The sequence below is a fragment of the Bremia lactucae genome, linkage group LG6, assembly GCF_004359215.1.
Source record: "Bremia lactucae strain SF5 linkage group LG6, whole genome shotgun sequence".
NCBI classification, from domain to species: domain Eukaryota; phylum Oomycota; class Peronosporomycetes; order Peronosporales; family Peronosporaceae; genus Bremia; species Bremia lactucae.
In genome coordinates this window covers 4,393,208-4,411,310 of record NC_090615.1, presented here as the reverse complement: position 1 = coordinate 4,411,310, position 18,103 = coordinate 4,393,208, and the positions used below count along the sequence as shown (strand labels likewise).

At 45.4% G+C, this 18,103-nt stretch overlaps 5 protein-coding genes across 5 annotated transcripts; 2 read left to right on the top strand and 3 right to left on the bottom strand.

The window, feature by feature from the left end:
• Positions 1 to 1,837: 1,837 nt before the first annotated feature.
• On the top strand, positions 1,838 to 3,086 carry CCR75_004332 (uncharacterized protein; the record flags this gene model as incomplete). The annotated part of the gene is made up of 5 exons (XM_067962418.1): positions 1,838 to 1,915; positions 1,994 to 2,144; positions 2,251 to 2,367; positions 2,434 to 2,746; positions 2,810 to 3,086. 5 exons carry the CDS (start codon positions 1,838 to 1,840, stop codon positions 3,084 to 3,086), a joined length of 936 nt encoding a protein of 311 aa, XP_067818189.1.
• CCR75_004331 (uncharacterized protein) lies at positions 2,795 to 4,292 on the bottom strand (the record flags this gene model as incomplete). The annotated part of the gene is made up of 2 exons (XM_067962417.1): positions 2,795 to 3,547; positions 3,609 to 4,292. 2 exons carry the CDS (start codon positions 4,290 to 4,292, stop codon positions 2,795 to 2,797), a joined length of 1,437 nt encoding a protein of 478 aa, XP_067818187.1.
• Positions 4,293 to 4,373: 81 nt separating this feature from the next.
• CCR75_004330 (uncharacterized protein) lies at positions 4,374 to 6,815 on the top strand (the record flags this gene model as incomplete). The annotated part of the gene is made up of 1 exon (XM_067962416.1): positions 4,374 to 6,815. The coding sequence occupies one exon, from the start codon at positions 4,374 to 4,376 to the stop codon at positions 6,813 to 6,815; it is 2,442 nt and encodes an 813-aa protein (XP_067818188.1).
• A 346-nt stretch (positions 6,816 to 7,161) lies between these two features.
• Positions 7,162 to 8,850, bottom strand: CCR75_004329 (uncharacterized protein). The gene is made up of 6 exons (XM_067962415.1): positions 8,576 to 8,850; positions 8,457 to 8,501; positions 8,257 to 8,378; positions 8,113 to 8,191; positions 7,970 to 8,043; positions 7,162 to 7,912 (listed from the first exon to the last, which is right to left on the bottom strand). Exons 1-6 carry the CDS (start codon positions 8,795 to 8,797, stop codon positions 7,399 to 7,401), a joined length of 1,056 nt encoding a protein of 351 aa, XP_067818569.1. The 5' UTR covers positions 8,798 to 8,850; the 3' UTR covers positions 7,162 to 7,398.
• Positions 8,851 to 17,502: 8,652 nt separating this feature from the next.
• CCR75_004328 (uncharacterized protein) lies at positions 17,503 to 17,903 on the bottom strand (the record flags this gene model as incomplete). The annotated part of the gene is made up of 2 exons (XM_067962414.1): positions 17,503 to 17,619; positions 17,727 to 17,903. The coding sequence occupies 2 exons, from the start codon at positions 17,901 to 17,903 to the stop codon at positions 17,503 to 17,505; spliced, it is 294 nt and encodes a 97-aa protein (XP_067818568.1).
• Positions 17,904 to 18,103: the final 200 nt, after the last annotated feature.

The following is an 18,103-nucleotide window of genomic DNA, read 5'->3' as shown; positions in this document are numbered from 1 at the left end:
AGGTATCATATATGCTGGGCATAAGCTTGAATGTTACGCTTTCCCTGCTTCAAATCCAGGATCTCAGCTCGAGCCCCAAATTCGGCACGTGGCGGCTCAAATGTTTATCTGAGCCGGGGCTTAAGGATCTAATAGGACCCGAAGACTAATGAATTGTGAAGATTGAGCCCCAAGGCCCAAGATTTGGCACGTCCGGACATGCTAAATTTCACTTTTGTCGCACCATCACTGATACGACGAGCTTCTATGGCGTCGTTTAACTCGATGAACCATCTCAAGAGGGAGTCGCCCTCGACTGCCTTAAGCTTAGAGATTTCGATCTTTAAGCTTGCAGGTCGACACGGAAGCGTCGGCCCGTTAGCAGCATTTACATTCTGCTGTCTCAACAGTTCCATCTGTTGAATACCCTGTTATCCCAACCCCTATGTGTGCTGAGAGCCTTGCTGAAGAAGCAAGACTACTTTCTCTTGGGCCCTGTCGAGCTCGTGTCGAATGAACTCGGCTATGGTTGTATGCTGTTCATCTCTGCCCAGAGTTTACAGCATAGCGCTGACGGCTGGCCCGCCTTCGACCGAACTCATTCGCTCGATCGCCCTCCATTCGAGGTCACTCAAGTTAGTAAATCTCTCACGCGTTGCGTGATAACCTTCTTGAGGGGCATGGAAGCTCCCTCCTTCTTCATCCAACATGTCCATGTTGGATGGAACGTGCGTGGGCCATTGCACGGGCTACGAAGTGCTACCAGGTGAATCGGGGCACCTTTCACTAGTACTGGTAAGTACTAGTAGACCTTACACTGATTACAGTGTAGGTTGGGTGCCTCGAAACTTCACGTACACAGGGGTACAGAGGAAGGTTTCTAAGTAGCTACGGGTCTTAAGCTACTGAAGGTGAAGCAAAGGATTATAATTAGGGAAAAGTAAAACTGAATTGAAATAATTAATTTCCTACGTAACGATCTTCTATCCACTACTGAACTTATTATATCAATATTGAACTAAGTATGGCGCCTCATTGCGCACCGCACAATCGTGTCTCTAAACGATTGGTGGGGTTGATTTAGACTTAAATCAACCGATCAATAGATATTCAATTTTTGACAAAGTTACCAGATTGGAACCCCGCACCCCTCATTACACTATGGGTAACTTCGGCTACAGGGCCTCCTTCCACCCAACTATCACACACCTTCGGTGCGGGTTGGCAGGGCCGCCATCCATTGGATGGTTGCTCGTCTGCTAATTAGCCTATCTTCGGCGATGTGTGATCGTACCGCCCTCCGCGGGTATCAGTTCACGTACCTCCCTCCGGGTATCGGTTTACGTACCTCCCGGTCCCAGTTCTAGTGCTTAACCACTCGACCACTGAGTTTGGTCAACCGATCAATAGAGCTAATGTCTTATTGCATCAATAATATTAAATTTGATAATTATTGGAACTATTTAAGTCAACATTACTAAAGATAATAATGTTGTACTTCTTTGCTTATTTCCTCTTATACGAAATAATTCTTGTGTGTCGGGACACCCCGTTACATCCAGCGATACCATCTTTAGTCTGGTGTTCTCTTTAAAGATCAAATATGCCGCTTCTAAGCAACCATAAATACTACAATCAGTATTCTGGTATCATATATCACCCATGCATGACGACTCATCATCAATTTTTGGCTTCATAAAGTACCCTCCTATTCGTTACTCGATTCCGAGCCTAACTCTCATTTCATTTTGATTGGTAGTGCCAAGTATTTTGTATTTTCAGTGTGATTTTAAGTTATATATTCAATCCAACACATTGTGTATCTAAATAATGAATACTCGCCAACATTTCACGGCTTATGGAACCTAGAGGTGGCGTTCCCAAGGCGTCTCTACCTGGCTTCGTGTCAACTTCTATCCTAACATCTTCCGATGGAGTATGTAATCAATTCGTGATCTCATCTTACTAAGTCGTCTGAAAACATTAACCTGTTTCACATGGTCGTGGTCTGCAGCTTTTCGGAGACAACGCCGAAGAGAAACGCGTAACGGAAGCTCCGACCTCGCAACTAGAAGCAACCGGTGTATATAAGCCGCTATATGAGCAGCTCCAGGAGCGCAAAGAAACTAAAGATCTGGAGTGGAAGGAGAAGAATAATCCCTTTGGTGCGTTATATCGATTGTTGGTGGATTATGGTGGCCATCAATCACGTCAAACATTTGTCCTTTTTGTTTGTTCATACATGAATCATAATGTCAATGCGAATCATAGCTCCACCGAAAGGTCTGGATGAGGAAGAATTTGAGTATTTTCAGGACCTTGAAAGTAAAAAGCAGGATATTAAGCGAAAGCGCCAAGCGCAGCACGAGGAGGACCTCGCCTTCTTCGGTGCGACAATATCGCAATTTGGCTTACGTATCTTTCCAGATCTGACCCATTTATTTCATGGTACAGTGGCGGCACGTGGCACTCCAAAACCTGCCTCTGCTGTAATGTTTACGGCGCAGCATCTGCAGAAGTACCATGACAAAGGCGACGTAAAGACGACAATTGACTCGGAGACTCCTATCTTAGTACTGAAAGCAAAGCGAAAGGCTGAAAATGTCACGGCTGACTCCAGTGCTGCAGAGTCACTGACATTTATAAATAAAAAACTGAAAGAAGTCAATTCCGGCAAGTTGCTTGAGAAGCCAAAGTTGAGTACTGCAGCACTTGGATTAGGAGATTATGGCAGTGGCAGTGACAGTGACGATGCTGATGAAAAGCAGTAACGATTGCACGATGTTATGCGTTTTGAATTTCGTTATCGCTATACTTATTTTCTAAAAAGGGCAGGTAATTTCACACTGCGTCGGAGTGACTTTGGCTGCAGTAGTCCGATTCCGCTTGGCTTACGGAGCGGAGGAGATGCGTCAACCAGTATTCTTCTTTTATTTCGTGCTGCCATCCGTTTCGGCCGATCCGGCGTACGCATAATTATTGATGAAGTGGGTTTTGCGTTGGGCAACGATGTCTTCTTTTTGCTTCGTATCTCTGGTAAACGAGTTTTGCCAGATGAAATCATGGACGAGATAACAGCCGATTGCCGATTTGCAAAGTTGGTTTGATCCGACTTCGCTGAGTCAATAGAACGTTTTGCGGGACCAATTGTGCCGGTTGTTTTAGCTACGTCGAATAGGGGCTTATTGGTTTTGCAATCCTTTTGATCGCTCGATGCTATGGTAGTCTTCGCTGTTCCTTCAACGCCTCCCATCCTTGGCGTATGCGTCATTTTATTACTAGCCTCAAGCGAATCATGGCATCTCGCTGTATCGTTCTTGCTAGCACAGTTGCGTCTCCTTGCCTTGCTGCCTTTGCATGTGCTGTTGTCATGGTTTGTAGAGATATTCTTGGATTGTTGAAAATGTGACTGCAACTGGCGAGGGAGTTGGACTTCTTTTAATAGTGTACTTGCACTAGACCGAGCATTTTTTATCGGCCGCTCTTGCAGCAAAGCAGCAATAATGTTTTTTTTGTCTGGAATGACAGTTTTTGGAGAAAGCTGAAGCGGATTCGATACAGGATGTATCTGCACAAGGCAATTTTAGCGTAGTAGGCATCAACCATTTAAAAAATAACAAGCTCCCTACCATGGGCAATTTTGTCTCCATTGTATCTCTTTTATCGCTAGCAGTAATGTCTTCATCATCCAGCTCATATACCCGCAGCAGATAGCGCATCAAATTAGGCAGCAAAACCTGAAGCCTTGGTGCTAGTTCATGCTTGAGAAAAACTTGAAACGGCGATCGCTCGTCAGCGTCTTCGGCAGCCAATGATGGCGGGTTTGCAGCGTCTAACAGCAGCGCTACCCGGTCCGTCAAGTTCCGAATCTCGTTCTTCAAAATCTTTCTATCCTTGATTTTTGTTTTGGTCAGCGCTCCGTATAGCAGCGCTCGGCACACGAGCTGTAGCTGCAGAACTCGCACTTTTGAAATGTCTGAGACCGTCGCTACAGAACCGCTTAGCTCTGGCAATTGTATCAGTAGTTGAGTACTTATCACTGCCAGTCGATTTTTTAATAGTTGGATCCGCTTATTGTCTTCGTCACTTGTTGACGGTGTTTCCTTATCGTAACTTTTGTGCTGGATACTATACTTGGCATGATGATCGATCCACCATTTGCCACCTTCGTAATTCAAGAGCAGGTCAATGAATGCCAGCGTCTTGCCCATCGGCCTTTTTTTTTCCTGCTGCATAACAACTGGAGTCGGCTTGGACACCTTTTCTTCCTCCTCCAGCGTCACTGCCTGTGTGTACTGTGCGCGCCAATCCATTTTGATGCGCAAGATGTTTTTTTTTTAATTTTACAAAAACGAGCTATTTCCGCCGGACACAGAATTTCATTAAGAAACTGTATGGGCGGTGACCGCGAGGAAGACGACAGCGCTTCCGCAGAGTCGGTGAACGATGCACAGACAGAGGTGGCAATTCAAATTCGAAATGAAAAGCATCTAAAGCAGGTAGGCATGGCCTTACGGCGGCCACGCGTACGCACATCGTGTGTCAAGGGCCAGGCCGACGAGGACACAAAGCAATGGGAGTTGATGCTGTATTCATTTTCGGATTCGAGCGAGCTGGGCAACCTCGAGTCACTTTTGCTTCAGACTGTTCCCACAACGTGCTATCTGTCGGCCGAGCTCGAGCAGGCTCAAGGCGTAGGCGACAGCAAGAAATTGCATGCGCTGTTGCAGACTCATAGAGTTCAAGTTATCTACAAGAAAAAGAATCTATTCACTGATGTAAGCACCATCGAGACCAATGTAGCTAGACTCTTAGGAGTTAGTACGATAACCGATTATCAGGTCATGATATCTTCTAAGCTTGCGGCAGGCTCGCTGGCTTGTTTGATTGAAGCGCTAGATATTATGGCCGACGCTGATGCCTTTGGCTGCTATACGCTTCAAGAAGGCAACATCATGTCTGCAATGCAACTGGACAGCGCCGCTGTTTGGTCGCTTAATTTACTCCCGGAGCGTAACTCTACGCTTAATGGAGTTGGAAGATTTGGAGGCAGCGTGTTAGAAATTTTAAATCAAGGCAAAACACCAATGGGCCGACGCCTCTTGGAGCGCTGGATCCGTCAGCCACTGTTGGATGTCAACCAAATTGAGACACGACAAAGCCTCGTGCAGTTATTTGTAGACGAGTCATCATTGAGAATGGAGCTGTTAGATGAATGCATGAAAGCTTTGCCGGACTTAGGTCGTCTCGCTCTGAGTCTGGAGATAATGAAACATGCCAAAATTGCAGACCTTGTGAATGTTTATGATGCAGCTCTTGGTGCAATGCCGCGTGTACTAAAGCTTATGAAGACTACACAAGTAGGAGGGGATGTAATGCTTGCGAAACTTGTTAAGAACAAGTTTGTTGCACCACTAGAAAAGGTGCTTGCGGATTTGCAAGGCTTCACTGAGCTTGTTGAAGAAGTTGTCGACTTGGACAGCCGTCCAACCCTTGTTGTCAATGCAAAACACGATCAAAGTTTGCAAGCGCTGCGTGACGAGTGGGACGGGATTCTTGTGGATATTGAAGAGGAGCATCGCAATGCTCTTGATACGATTGAGGGTGACATTAAATGTGAGAAAGATAAAGTTCGCGGGTATGTGTTTCGTGTTATTAACAAAAAAGAAGAAGCACGACTGTCGAAGCTGCCTTACGTACACATTTGTCAAGTGCTCGTAAGTGGCGTCCAATTTACGACGAATAAATTGAAGGATCTTGCGTCACACTATCGCCGCGTGCGTAGCGAGTACGAGGAACGCCAGGCAAATTTGCTTTGTGCCGCAATTGATGTGGCCAGTACATATGTGCCTGTCCTCGAAGCTGCGGCTGCTACGCTGGCAGAATTGGATGTGCTTCTTGGTTTTGCGCACGCTGCAAGTCATGCTGGCTCAGGCTACTGCCGCCCTACTCTTGAAAAAGATGGTGATTGTATCGTATTGACAAGTGCGCGCCATCCGTGTGTGGAACTACAGGATGGGGTGGATTTCATACCAAACAATTACTACTTTGAGCGTGAGGCATCACGCTTTCAACTCGTGACGGGTCCCAATATGGGTGGAAAGAGTACATATATACGCCAATTAGGGACAATTGCCGTGATGGCCCAAATTGGCAGCTTTGTTCCTGCTGGAATTGCTCGATTACCTGTTTTCGACAAATTATTAGTCCGCGTTGGTGCTGGTGATCTCCAGCAAAGAGGCGTTTCAACATTCATGCTGGAAATGCTAGAGGCATCTGCTATATTACAGAAGGCCACAAAAAAATCGCTGGTTATTATCGATGAGCTTGGTCGAGGTACTTCTACTTACGATGGATTTGGGCTGGCTTGGGCAATATCTGAGTACATTCTCACGAAAGCCTGCTCATTTAGTCTTTTTGCTACGCACTTTCATGAGCTGACAGCGTTGGAACAGGAACATCCGCATGGTTTCGCCAATAAGCACGTCACAGCCGTGGCCAGCGATCGCGAGATCACCATGGTATATCAGGTGCAGGACGGCCCGTGTATGGAAAGTTTTGGTGTACATGTGGCCTCAATGGCAGGATTTCCGCAGTCCGTCATTGAGTGCGCTAAGAGAAAGAGCCAGAAGCTCGAGGGCTTTAAAAACTTGGTCGGCAATGACACGTTAAGCGGTACCAAGAGGTATGCGGAAGAAGCCTTGCTAGACGACAGCAAATATGTTACAAAGAATGTTGCACCGAGCAAGAAATTTCTGCTTGCCTTTGCAGCTCTTCCTCTTGATACATTGGAATCTACTGAGGCACTTCGGGCTATTCGCAGTATTGCTCCATAATTATAATTTGAATTCGCTTTATCGAATCTAATGAGAAGTCTGAACTAAATATATCCGCTTAGTGAAATGAAGCTTTAAATTGAAAATTGATTCTTCAATTTATATGTTTGAAATGAGATCTGACGTAGACTGCGTGATACCAAAAAAAAATCTATGCTCTATTTTGGTTTTTGAACTAAAAAGCACGAGATTCCTTAAGGCAGGATAAGTCGGCTTGGCAGAAGTGCACCCTGCTGGTGTCACAGGTAAATGTCAAGGGTTACCGAATCGATTCTTACAACTCTTGGTCTCAGCCGAAGGTAAAGATTGTACTCGGATCAAAATTAGAAATGTGATCGAACGCAAGTCAAGATAGTAAATGAATGCTGAAGATTAAGCCAGGAATAGCGCATATTGTCGATAGTCACGTTCTCGGACGAATTCCGGACGTTTCAAGAAATGCAATATGGATTGGTCTCCAGCAAAACTTTTTGAAAACCATTGATTTATATTCCGCAACAATTTCGGAGTCTAAAATAAATCTAATGCACACGTATTTGTAGTAAATTCCACTTTGTAAACTCCAAAGTGCAAGCAAGCACGATTATTTGTCTTCGGTTGCCTTGCCACTCACAAAAACGTCCTTAATACGCTTGAGCACGACATCGTGAAGGTGGTCTAGCGTATCGTTAAAGGAGTGAATATTGATGCGTACTTCGGTAAACGGTAGGATATCCGCTTCCAGAGTGTGAGAAACTAAATAGGTTTGCACATCCTGCAAGTTGCGAAAACCTACTGCCTTCTGGTCTCGACAATATCGTGGATCCGGAGAATTTGTCATAAAGTTGCAATGGTCGGCTTCGTCCAACGTCAAAAGAAATGGCACAACAATGCCTGAACAACTTGATTTGCTATCCTGTTTCGGCACAGCGATAGTCTTCTGGTACAGGCGAGGATCAATGTGGAAGCCTTCAATAATCAGCGATTTGCCATCCTTGAGACACTTATCGATGTCGGATTTTACCCCTTTGCGGACCACTTCACACTCCTTTCTGTATTCAGCTATAAGGTCATCAGACGAAGCAAATTTTGACGTGATATAGCAAGCTTTTTCTTGTCTGGAGTTCAAAATTTAATTATTAAATAGAACCTACCAGCTGAGAGATTTAACGTACCCTGAGAAATTGCACATGAGCTCAAAGATGAGATCAGTCTGAAGAACGCTCGAGAGATTAAGACGATCTGCCAGCTGTAATACGGAACAGTTACTATTTCAGCGACCAGATTTCTGTTATCTTACGCGAGTCAAAACATGTACCTTTGTTGCTAGCGTGGATTTTCCAATGCAGGCTGTACCCGCTAAAATGATCAACAGCGGGACACGATTGCGATGAAAACTACACACATAGATTTAATAACTTTCGCATTAAAATTGCAAGTTGATTTGCAATCTTTGACCAACCTGGACATCATCCTATGACACGAGATGTGCTCTTCCCCATACCCGAACACCGATAACGTCTTATACAAAAATTCTTCAAATTGCTCCTGAACAATATCCGTAAGATTTAAATCTACCAGCGTCTGCAGCGATTCATTTTTTTTTAAAATAATCAGTGTTTTCGAAATCTGTGCACTTTGATTATTTTAAAATGATCTCACCCTCTTCAAGTCCAACGAAATTTGCACTGCGTCCTTCGAATTTATCTGCAGAAAAAAACAATCATCACACGAGCTTAGGTGCCTACAATCGCTTTAAATAAGTCAATTCAGACATTAACCTTTGCGCTAACTAGCGCGCGGCACAGCAGATAGCGGGACAGTACGTATACATGGTCCTCGACCCATACGCGCACCTTGACAAAATCGTACTTGGACTGGTTTCGCTTTACCACCACTTCGGCTTGATGGGAACCAAGTGCACTGATTAGAGAGGGAGGTGGCGGTGTCACCTCCACGTCCATCAGACCAGACATTGCAGCATCGTGCTCGTTAAGGCTCATGTCGACACAATAAATAGTTTATAGAAAGAAAACGTTTTTCGCTTTGATCCCTGATATACTGATAGTATTAATGAGACATTTCATGTAGATGCGTAAGCAAATCTTTTGATAATCAATCTTTTATCTCTCTTCAGCAACAGATTGTAAAAACTTAACACAGACACACGCAGCCCGCAGCAGGTCCGAGTACGTTACATACTCGCAGAAGCAGCCTTTGGAGAATGCAATTTGGCTTACAGACGCGTTGGCATGTCCTGGCAATACTCGCAGCAGCAAGTATTTGACAAACTGATGGTAACGGGGTAGCTTGTTCCATATTTATTGTTTCCTGTACGAGAAATAATAAGGAATAATAAAGAAAATCAAGTGACGTGAGACAGTTCCGCTCGTTGTTTTATTGAATCTTCAATCAATCCTGCAAAACCCTGCTTGACGCGCGAATGGGCGATTAGCAATGAGCCTTTATTCAAAGCTTGTATTAATATATTAAAAGTCAGGATAATAAAAAGTATTAGTACGGGGAGGGTGACGGTAAATGTACCTCACCTTTTTGGTAAACGTACCTCACCCCAAATAATTCTTACAATTACAGCCATTGATGAAGCTGAATCCCCTGAGCGTGCCGTCGGCACTTCGTTATTTAAATTGTAATGGCACACATCGGTTGGAGAACCGTTGTTGTGGTACATTTACTTAATGAATAAAATACCATTTTATCCTATTTTAATATATAATTACTTAAATCCCATTTATTATGGGTAACAAATGTGTCGCCGCCAGATATAAATCTGGCGGCCGAAATCTCATTTTTTTAAATTAGCTAGGGTAAGGTTTTAGCTTTAAATAATTAAATAAAGTGCAGTTCTTCTTTTGATCTTAAAGCGTTAAGTGCCTTCCTAAGGCTTGAGCATTGATCTGTAAGAGCCTGGTCTAAGTATATACTCTTGGGCACTACGTGCCACTTGGTTCTACGAGCCCCTAAATCCCTTGAACTAGGATTCATTAAGCTTTAGTAGCTTGTACGACTCCCTGAGTACTTGTATGAAGAACTCAGAGACTCTCTGAGTCTAGAAGCGCTTACCTGCAAAAGTCGAACGAGACAAGAAGAACTGCGTCACCTAAGCTTGGCGCAATGAAATTATTGGCCGCAAGGGGACAACCATACTGAAATGGAAGAAATGCCAGAAATTTCGGAGGCGCAACGCGCAGCTTACGACAAGCTCAAAACTCTATTTGGGCTTGAACATGTGGAGTTCATTATCTCCCAGGGACCAGAGGTCCTGCATGCAAGGCTTGAAGCCTACATACAATTTGAGACCTCCCTGATCGGCCAGGTACAAGATCACTTAGCGGCATCAATGCCAACCCGGTACATCTCTGTACCTGATTCAGATTCGAAGACTCGCCCTCTAGCTGTCAATGTGAAGACATTTGAGGGAAAAGAGGGAGAAAATCTCCCTTTTTGGTTTTAATCAGATCGAGATGTCCATTGATTCCGCCTTGTTCTTAACAGAACGGCAAAAGGTGGCTATGTCCATTTCCAAACTTGAAGGTAGAGCCATGGAGTGGGCACTATCGTGCAGTACGTCCATAACCGACGCTTTTCCTTCATAGGATTCGCTGGGAAGCACCTGACTAGTATGTTTGCACCGTCTGATCAGGCTTTTTGCATGCGAGCACGGCGCCTAGCGACTCGACAGGGTAAACGAACCCTAGGGGACTTTGTCCAGGGGTTGACAACTCTCATTCCATCTATATATCAAGACCCGGTGCAAGAAGCAATTGTAGTGACCATCTTTATGAGGGGTCTCAATGAGGGCGTTGCCCGGACGGAATTATTCCGATCTCATCCTGCTACTTTCGACGAGGCAGTTTCCATAGCGCTACGCGCTGAGTTCGATTTTAATTTTGCTCGCGTTAGCGCGCCTGTTTACCGAACAAGCACTTCGAGCACATGGGTACCGTCTAATAGACCGGCATTCATGGATCTAAGCCTCGTTGAGAAGGGAAAAGAGGTTTTTCAAGCTGTGGAACAGCATAAGACCACTCGTAGATGTTATATGTGCGGAAGCATGAAACGCTTACGTCCGGCCTGTCCCCTACAAAATACGTGTAATTCTCGAAAGAGCACCAATTCCGACCTATACCAGAAATCTGGTACTGTGCGAGAAAACGTCGATACCAAGTAGAGCAGGGTGCCCTACTGGGGAGGACCTAGGATCCGTCGAACCTCTATGAGGTGAGAGTTAACAGGACCTAGCCTCAATTAGCTCGGTGCGCAATGGCACGGGGCGCGAGTACAAGCCTGGCTTGTTGGTCGCTCAGGCGACTGTGGAGGGCTTTGATAAGCCATGGTCAATTTTAGTTGACTCTGGAGCGTTTTGCAATAATGCTCGACGTCATCCCTTTGAAGGAAGTCAACAATACGTTGAAGCGCTTAAAGCGCATGAAAGTGATACAATCACTGTTCGCTTAGCGACTGGAACTCGTGTCACTGTTCCTGAAGTTCCATTGAACTTAGGTATAAAGTTTCAGGACTTCGAAATTATTTAACGCTGTTTCGTCCCTGATTTGGATTGGAGATATGATCTTATCCTTGGTATGGCCTGGTTTGAACGCCATGAGCCATGGATCGATTGGAGGTCTAAGACCTAAGGCGCCACGCGCAATGTACCTAACAAAGTTATGAGAGTCATGAACCCACCATTGCTAGGCAACAAAAGCGCTATTGGCGCGGATCATTGACTGAGTCTGTCAGTGTTTTAGACATTGGAATGCCTGAGTTAATAAACTCCAATGTTAAAAGCATTAATTCTGAGCCCTACTCAGACGAAGGAAGTGGAACGGCACGCACTCCGTCGAGTGATACTCGTTGTAATAACGATTCTCTGAATGCTGAACGCATTGTTGGCCTAAGGCCGAGTCATCAAAGGTGTAATAAAAAAAAAACTATCCCTAAAATACGTGGTGTGGCACGTCTAAGTTCACCGAGTGTGGTCGGCCGAGGTGGCACCATACTGAGTGTCAATAATGACACTATTGGCGATTCGCCAGGGCATTCTGGGTCAAAACCTTTTAATGCGCGTGAAGCTACATGTAAACGTTCGCTGATAAAGGAAGTTGAGTTACCTAACTCCTTGTCGGATGTACCATGTCTGGTATAGAACCAATACAGGCTGTAAAATTCGTGAACGTGAATGTCTTGACCTCTAAGAGGCGTATTGTCTCTACTCCAAGACAGGGGAGACGCGAAGCGTTTAAACCCTCACAAAATGATACGTGTGAGCAACTACACTAGCTTTTAAATGGTGTAACCGGTAACATTGAGGGATAAGTTAGTCTTGAGGCAATCCCTTCGTTACATGCTCTTTTAGAGCAAGACCAAATGTCTATAGATGAGTGCGGCTGAGCCATTAAGGCTGGCGACATATCTGAGATGGTGATCATTCGACCTATGATTGAGTTGAACTCATCGTCACTTCTGGACGAAGTTGTCCCGGATGACACAAAAGGTGCATTAAGTGCGCGGAGTGGGCTATCGATCCTTAAAATCCTACGGGTCCCTTTTATTCTTTGATTAAGGAATTCCAAGATGTGGTATGTACCAATCCACCACCTGGTTTACCTCCGGATAGAAGTGTTTGTCATAAAATTGACTTGGTTCCGGGAACCAAATACTGTGTCACAAGACAATGGCCTTTCCAAGGGAGCAGTGTGAGATTTCTTCGGTGCTATGCACGAGGCGGAAATGGTACGAGAGAGCAAATCTCCCCATTCAACGCCGAAATTTTGTGTAAAAAAGCCAAATGGCAAATGGCGCATTGTACATGCTTATAAGCTTAATGTTGCCACTATACCAGCACGAACCCCCATTCCTAGAAAGGATGTTCTTCAAAACAATATGGTGGGATGTGAAATGTACAGTGGTTAGCACCCCAAGTCGTATGTATGGGAGTAGTTGGTTATGCCACAAAGGCTTTCCAACGCCCCGGCAACATTTAAATGTCTAGTGACGCAGCTGTTTCGCCTTTACCTAGGTTATGCACAGACCTATTTTGATGATATTTTGTACATAGTCGTGTGGGGCAGGGTCAGTCGGATATGAAAACCATTTAGACCATTTGTGAGCAGCGATCGAGTGTATGCGCGCAAAAATTGTATGCCAATGCATTTAAATGCATTTCTGGCGCAGAAGAAATTCCTTGCTTAGGTGCTTCATTGGGAAGCGAGGCCTTTGAGCGGATCCCGCAAAGGTAGAAGCCATAGTAGATTGGCCGGTTCCTAAAATCCAAAAGGATCTGCGTATGTGGTTGAGTCTCGCCAATTATTTACACAAATATAGCGAAAATTACGCTGATATGGCTAGACCATTATCTAATCTCCTTAAAAAGGATACAGAATGGTGCTGGACTAGCACCGAACATAATGCTTTTCGAGCAATTAAGGATAGTCTTACCCATGCCCCGATTCTGACGCTGCCAAACTCAAATTGGCCTTTCAGTGTCATCTGTGACGCATCGAATTTTGCCATTGGCAGTGCTCTGTTACAAACTGATGTTGATGGACATGAACGTGTTATTGCATTCAAGTCTAGACAGCTTAAAGCTCTGGAAAAGAACTACCCAGTTCATAATAAAGAGTTACTTGCTATGAAGTATGCTCTCGTCAAAACAATTCAGAGCTCATCTGCTCGTCTCTAAGCTGTTTGTGATATTTACACGTCACGCGTCATTACGCACGGCGATTTAGTCGCCCCATCTCTCACAGAGAATGGCCAGATGGCTATCCTATTCGCCGAGTACAACTTTGAGGTGAAGTATAAGCCTGGCCGGCAGAATGCTTTGGCCGATGCGATATCACACAGGCCAATTTATGAGCTCTCTCATTTAACGACTATCATGTCGCCTATTACTGATTTATTCCGTTCGGCTTACGCCAAGGATGAACAGTGTGTAGCTCTGCTACGAGCTCTAAAGAACTCGGACTCGGGTTTTAAATTGTCGGCACGTTTGCGTGCAAGATTACATCTATCGATAACGACGTATTACTTTATTGCACGGACGCTGCGGATCCTCCGCGCGTCGTTGTTCCTCATGATGAGGATTTGAAGTACCGAATCCTCTATGAGGCACGCGATACTGTCCTTGGTAGTCATCTCGGTAGAGAACAGACCTACGGCTTTGTAAGCCAGATTTGTTGGCGGCCCAAACTTTATAAATGGGTCAGCACATACATTCGCACATGCAGAACTTGGCAACGGGTTAGACCCTCGGCGCATGCTGCTGCGCCACTGGCAAGTCTGCTTATACCTATAGGGTGTTGGGAGTCCACTAGTATGGACTTCTTATCGGTCTACCAAAAGATCTGGCATAGTGGTCTTTGTTGACCGATTGAGCAAATGGCTCACTAAGCGGCTGTGCCAGATACCAGATGGTGAAGGTATAGCAAGGCTGTTCATCGATCGCGTGTTTCGACAACACGGTTTGCCAGTGGCAATTGTCTCTGATCGGGACCCCCGTTTCAAGGTTTCACGGTTAAATTGTGGAGGTTAATTTTCCGGGTGCTTGGCACCAGATTTGTACATGTCCACTGCGGACCGTCCGCAGCCCGATGGTTAAACTGAACGTGTCAATTGCGTCATTGAAGACGTTTTACGCAGTGTGTGTGCTCAGACACCAAAACGCTGGAGCTCAATGCTTCCAGTGGTAGAGTTTGCGTTAAATAACGCTGTACATGCCTCTACAGGCTCTAATTCGTTCGATGTCAACGGTCTTACCCACCCACGAGTTCCGTTAACGATACCACTGCGTGGTTCAGGGCTTGGTGGGGGAGAAATAGCCGATAGGGGCTATTTCTCCCCCACCAAGCCCTGAACCACGCTATAATTGTTCGGAAACAAGTAAGCGAGTTTCTCGCGACGCGATTTAGTGTCTTAAGACATGTAAGGGATACGATGGCTGACAGCCAAGACAAAACAAAAAGAACAAGCAGATGCCAAAGGCAGAAGCTGTATTAACTCTTATATAATCGGAGACCGAGTTTTATTAAACGCTAACAACCTACCTACTAACTTGGTTTCCGCGGTTTTTAAAACCAAATTGCATCCGCGCTTTATTGGACCATTTACTATCGTGGCCAAGAAGGGCCTAGCTTACACGCTAAACCTACCTAGCAAGCTGTACACACACTAAATGTTTTACGTTGGCTTGCTTAAGCCATATCGGGACCCTTCCATCGTGGACTTAAAGGCGCTTGCACCGAGATAGGCGGTCGTGCCGCAGGTTGCTGCACTCTCACCAGGTGTCCAGCTGGCTCTCTAAACGAGGTTGCTGACGCTCCAGCAGAAAAGCGGTTCTGAACCGCCTCGAAAGAGCTCTCAACCTGAGCAAGGACCTCACGAAGAAGTTGCACCTCGTGCCGTAGAGCATCAAATGCTTCTACCGAGATTTCAGCCCCCTCCCACGCTGCTTGATTCGCGGGGAACCTTCAGTTTCACGTGAAGAAACTTTTAAAGCGACGTCGTCGTAAGGGCCAATACCAGTATCGGGTGAAGTGGCCAGGGTACCTCTCTTCCGAAAACTTTTAAGAGTTTAAGGTACCTCTTCGGCAAGGTTGCCCGTTCGCCGTTGACGTTTTTGAGCGCCAAGCTCAGAGTCAACTCGCGTCAAACGACGCTTCCCACCACCAGACGTAGAATTAGGTGGACCAAAAGCCTCAGTGCGGCTTCTATCCATGTTTGTACGGTTAACCGAAGCACCTTACTTCGTTTTGTGGCATAAATGACGATCGCAATTGGCCTTTGGCCTTAAGCTTGGCGAAATCGAAGCGAAGCTCCCGTTTCAAACGAACATCAGCCGCATCCGCAGACTCTCTTATATTCCAAATATTATGAAGGCGGCGGGCCAGGTGGACCTAGCTCTTCGTTTTTCACTCCTTGTTTCGTTTGAAAACAAAACAATCGACATTTCCCCCGAAGCCCCACGGGCTTGATCACGTAAACGCGTCAGATACTGACTTCGCGTCATAACCTTTGGCTTAAGGTATTGCTCATGAAGAGCGTCGCGGGCAGCGATCTCCTCCGGCTCCTCGCCGGGTCTCCGGAGATCCAGATGGTTAAGCTGTGACCCGTTTCCTCTTTGAGACGCTCGTTCGCACTCAGTCAAGTAAATCTATATTCAGTATGTGCTTTGGCTTTCGCTATCTCGGCAGCTCGACGACGAGCTCTTTCCTCTATGGAGATTATCCGCTCTTGCTCTTGATCGAGCGAATTCGTAATGATGATGGACTCAGGGTCCCGTGTCCTGCTCAATGCAGTTTAGACATCAGCGGCATCACGTTCTGGAAACGGATTCGGGGCCCGCCGACGTTCATCCGGAGGAGAAGGCGTGAAAGAACGACGCTCTTTCTCCTCCTCGACTGATGGAGAGTTACTTTCAATGTCCACCATTCCCTCATCGTCGAGAAACCGTGCTAAGAGCCTGTGAGTCACGCTGGATTGTCGTGAGTCAAAGAAAAGAAAGCACAATTGAACAGTTAGCTGTTTAGGTTCCAACCTCAAAGAGGAGATGAAGCGAATGTTGTCACTCGGTATCAACAGTCTGATGGGGGGAGGGTGTAATGAGGCACAGATCTATTGGAGAACCGTTGTTGTGGTACATTTACTTTATGGATAAAATACCCTTTTATCCTATTCAAAATAGTTGATTACTTAAATCCCATTTATTATGGGTAACAAATGTAGTCGCCGCCAGATATAATTCTGGCGGCCGAATTATTATTTTTTAAATTAGCTAGGGTGAAGTTTTCAATTAATTAATTAAATAAAGTGCAGTTCCCCTTTTCAACTTAAGGCGTTAAGTGTCTTCCTAAGGCTTGAGCTTTGATCTGTAAGAGATATAAGCTTTTCTAAGGTATATACTCGTGAGCACTAGTTGCCACGGAGGGTGTAATGGGGCACAGATCTATTGGAGAACCGTTGTTGTGGTACATTTACTTTATGGATAAATACCCTTTTATCCTATTCAAAATAGTTGATTACTTAAATCCCATTTATTATGGGTAACAAATGTAGTCGCCGCCAGATATAATTCTGGCGGCCGAATTATTATTTTTTAAATTAGCTAGGGTGAAGTTTTCAATTAATTAATTAAATAAAGTGCAGTTCCCCTTTTCAACTTAAGGCGTTAAGTGTCTTCCTAAGGCTTGAGCTTTGATCTGTAAGACATATGAGCTTCTCTAAGGTATATACTCGTGGGCACTAGTTGCCACTTGGTTCTACGAACCCCTAAATCCCTTGAACACGGATTCATTAATCATAATAGCTCGTACGACTCCCTGAGTTGTTAAACCTATCAGTTCTATAGAACTAAGAGACTCTGTGAGCCTTAAGTCTTCCTCTGACTTTAGGGGCGAGGTAGCTCCGCTAAATAAATACACCTTTGGTAAATAAATTCCTTCGTTTCGCAACAGCATTGTTAGCCCTACCAGATAAACGTTATAGCGCACTTGATAAAGCAACGGAAGCAATAAGAAACTTGCATTGGAAAATGGATTCGTAGTGAAGGTTCAGAAAGCTCGGACTGGTCGCGAGGCAATTCGGTCTGGTTGCCATGGTCCAGATGTTTAATGCTTGCTAGGTCCTTAGTGCAAAGCCCTGAGGCCTTGATCTGCTGCTGCCGCTTCTCTTCCATGGAACTCATAGCCGACTAAGTAATATCAGTATGCTCCATTTGTAAAACTGACTTCATGATGCAATTTTCTATGTTCTCGCAAGTCTGGGAGCAGTTCTCAAAGCTGCGCGCCATAGTGCAAAGCAGCATGACCTTAAAAGTAGACAGAGACTATCCATTCGCCCCTTTACGACGACTGCGCATCTAAAGCGCAGCAATCGTCGACGCGGAAAGGATAGCCGGCAATCTGCTGGTCATACTGCTCGCAAAAGCCACGGCGGCCCCAGGACACGAGCTCCATGAGCTCTATGCGCAACTTGAAGAAGTCCGAATAACGCCTCCCACGACACACTTCCTCCTGTAGTAACGTTGTGTACGAAGACCGTGTACATGGTATATCGATGTCCCTTACCACCTCCTTCAAAGTCCCCAATCATATCGCTGCTCTCAAAATCGTGATCGCAACCGAAATGGAGTCTTCATCAATTATGTTGCCAACCACAATGAGAAGCGCAATGTAAAATGCGGAGCGGTAGACACACTGCAAAATGGGGATCGTAAATACGCGCAGCCGATCAACAGTCAAGCGCGCGAATTGACTTCGCGGATCTCGTCCTCAGACTCCGACGGCACGACA

Coding starts and splice junctions, on each gene's coding strand:
- CCR75_004329 (XM_067962415.1), bottom strand. CDS start 8,797: ATGAGCCTTAACGAGCACGATGCTGCAATGTCTGGTCTGATGGACGTG. Junction 8,379..8,456: donor TTTCGTTGGACTTGAAGAGG/GTGAGATCATTT, acceptor GAATCGCTGCAG/ACGCTGGTAGATTTAAATCT. Junction 8,044..8,112: donor AATCCACGCTAGCAACAAAG/GTACATGTTTTG, acceptor TCCGTATTACAG/CTGGCAGATCGTCTTAATCT.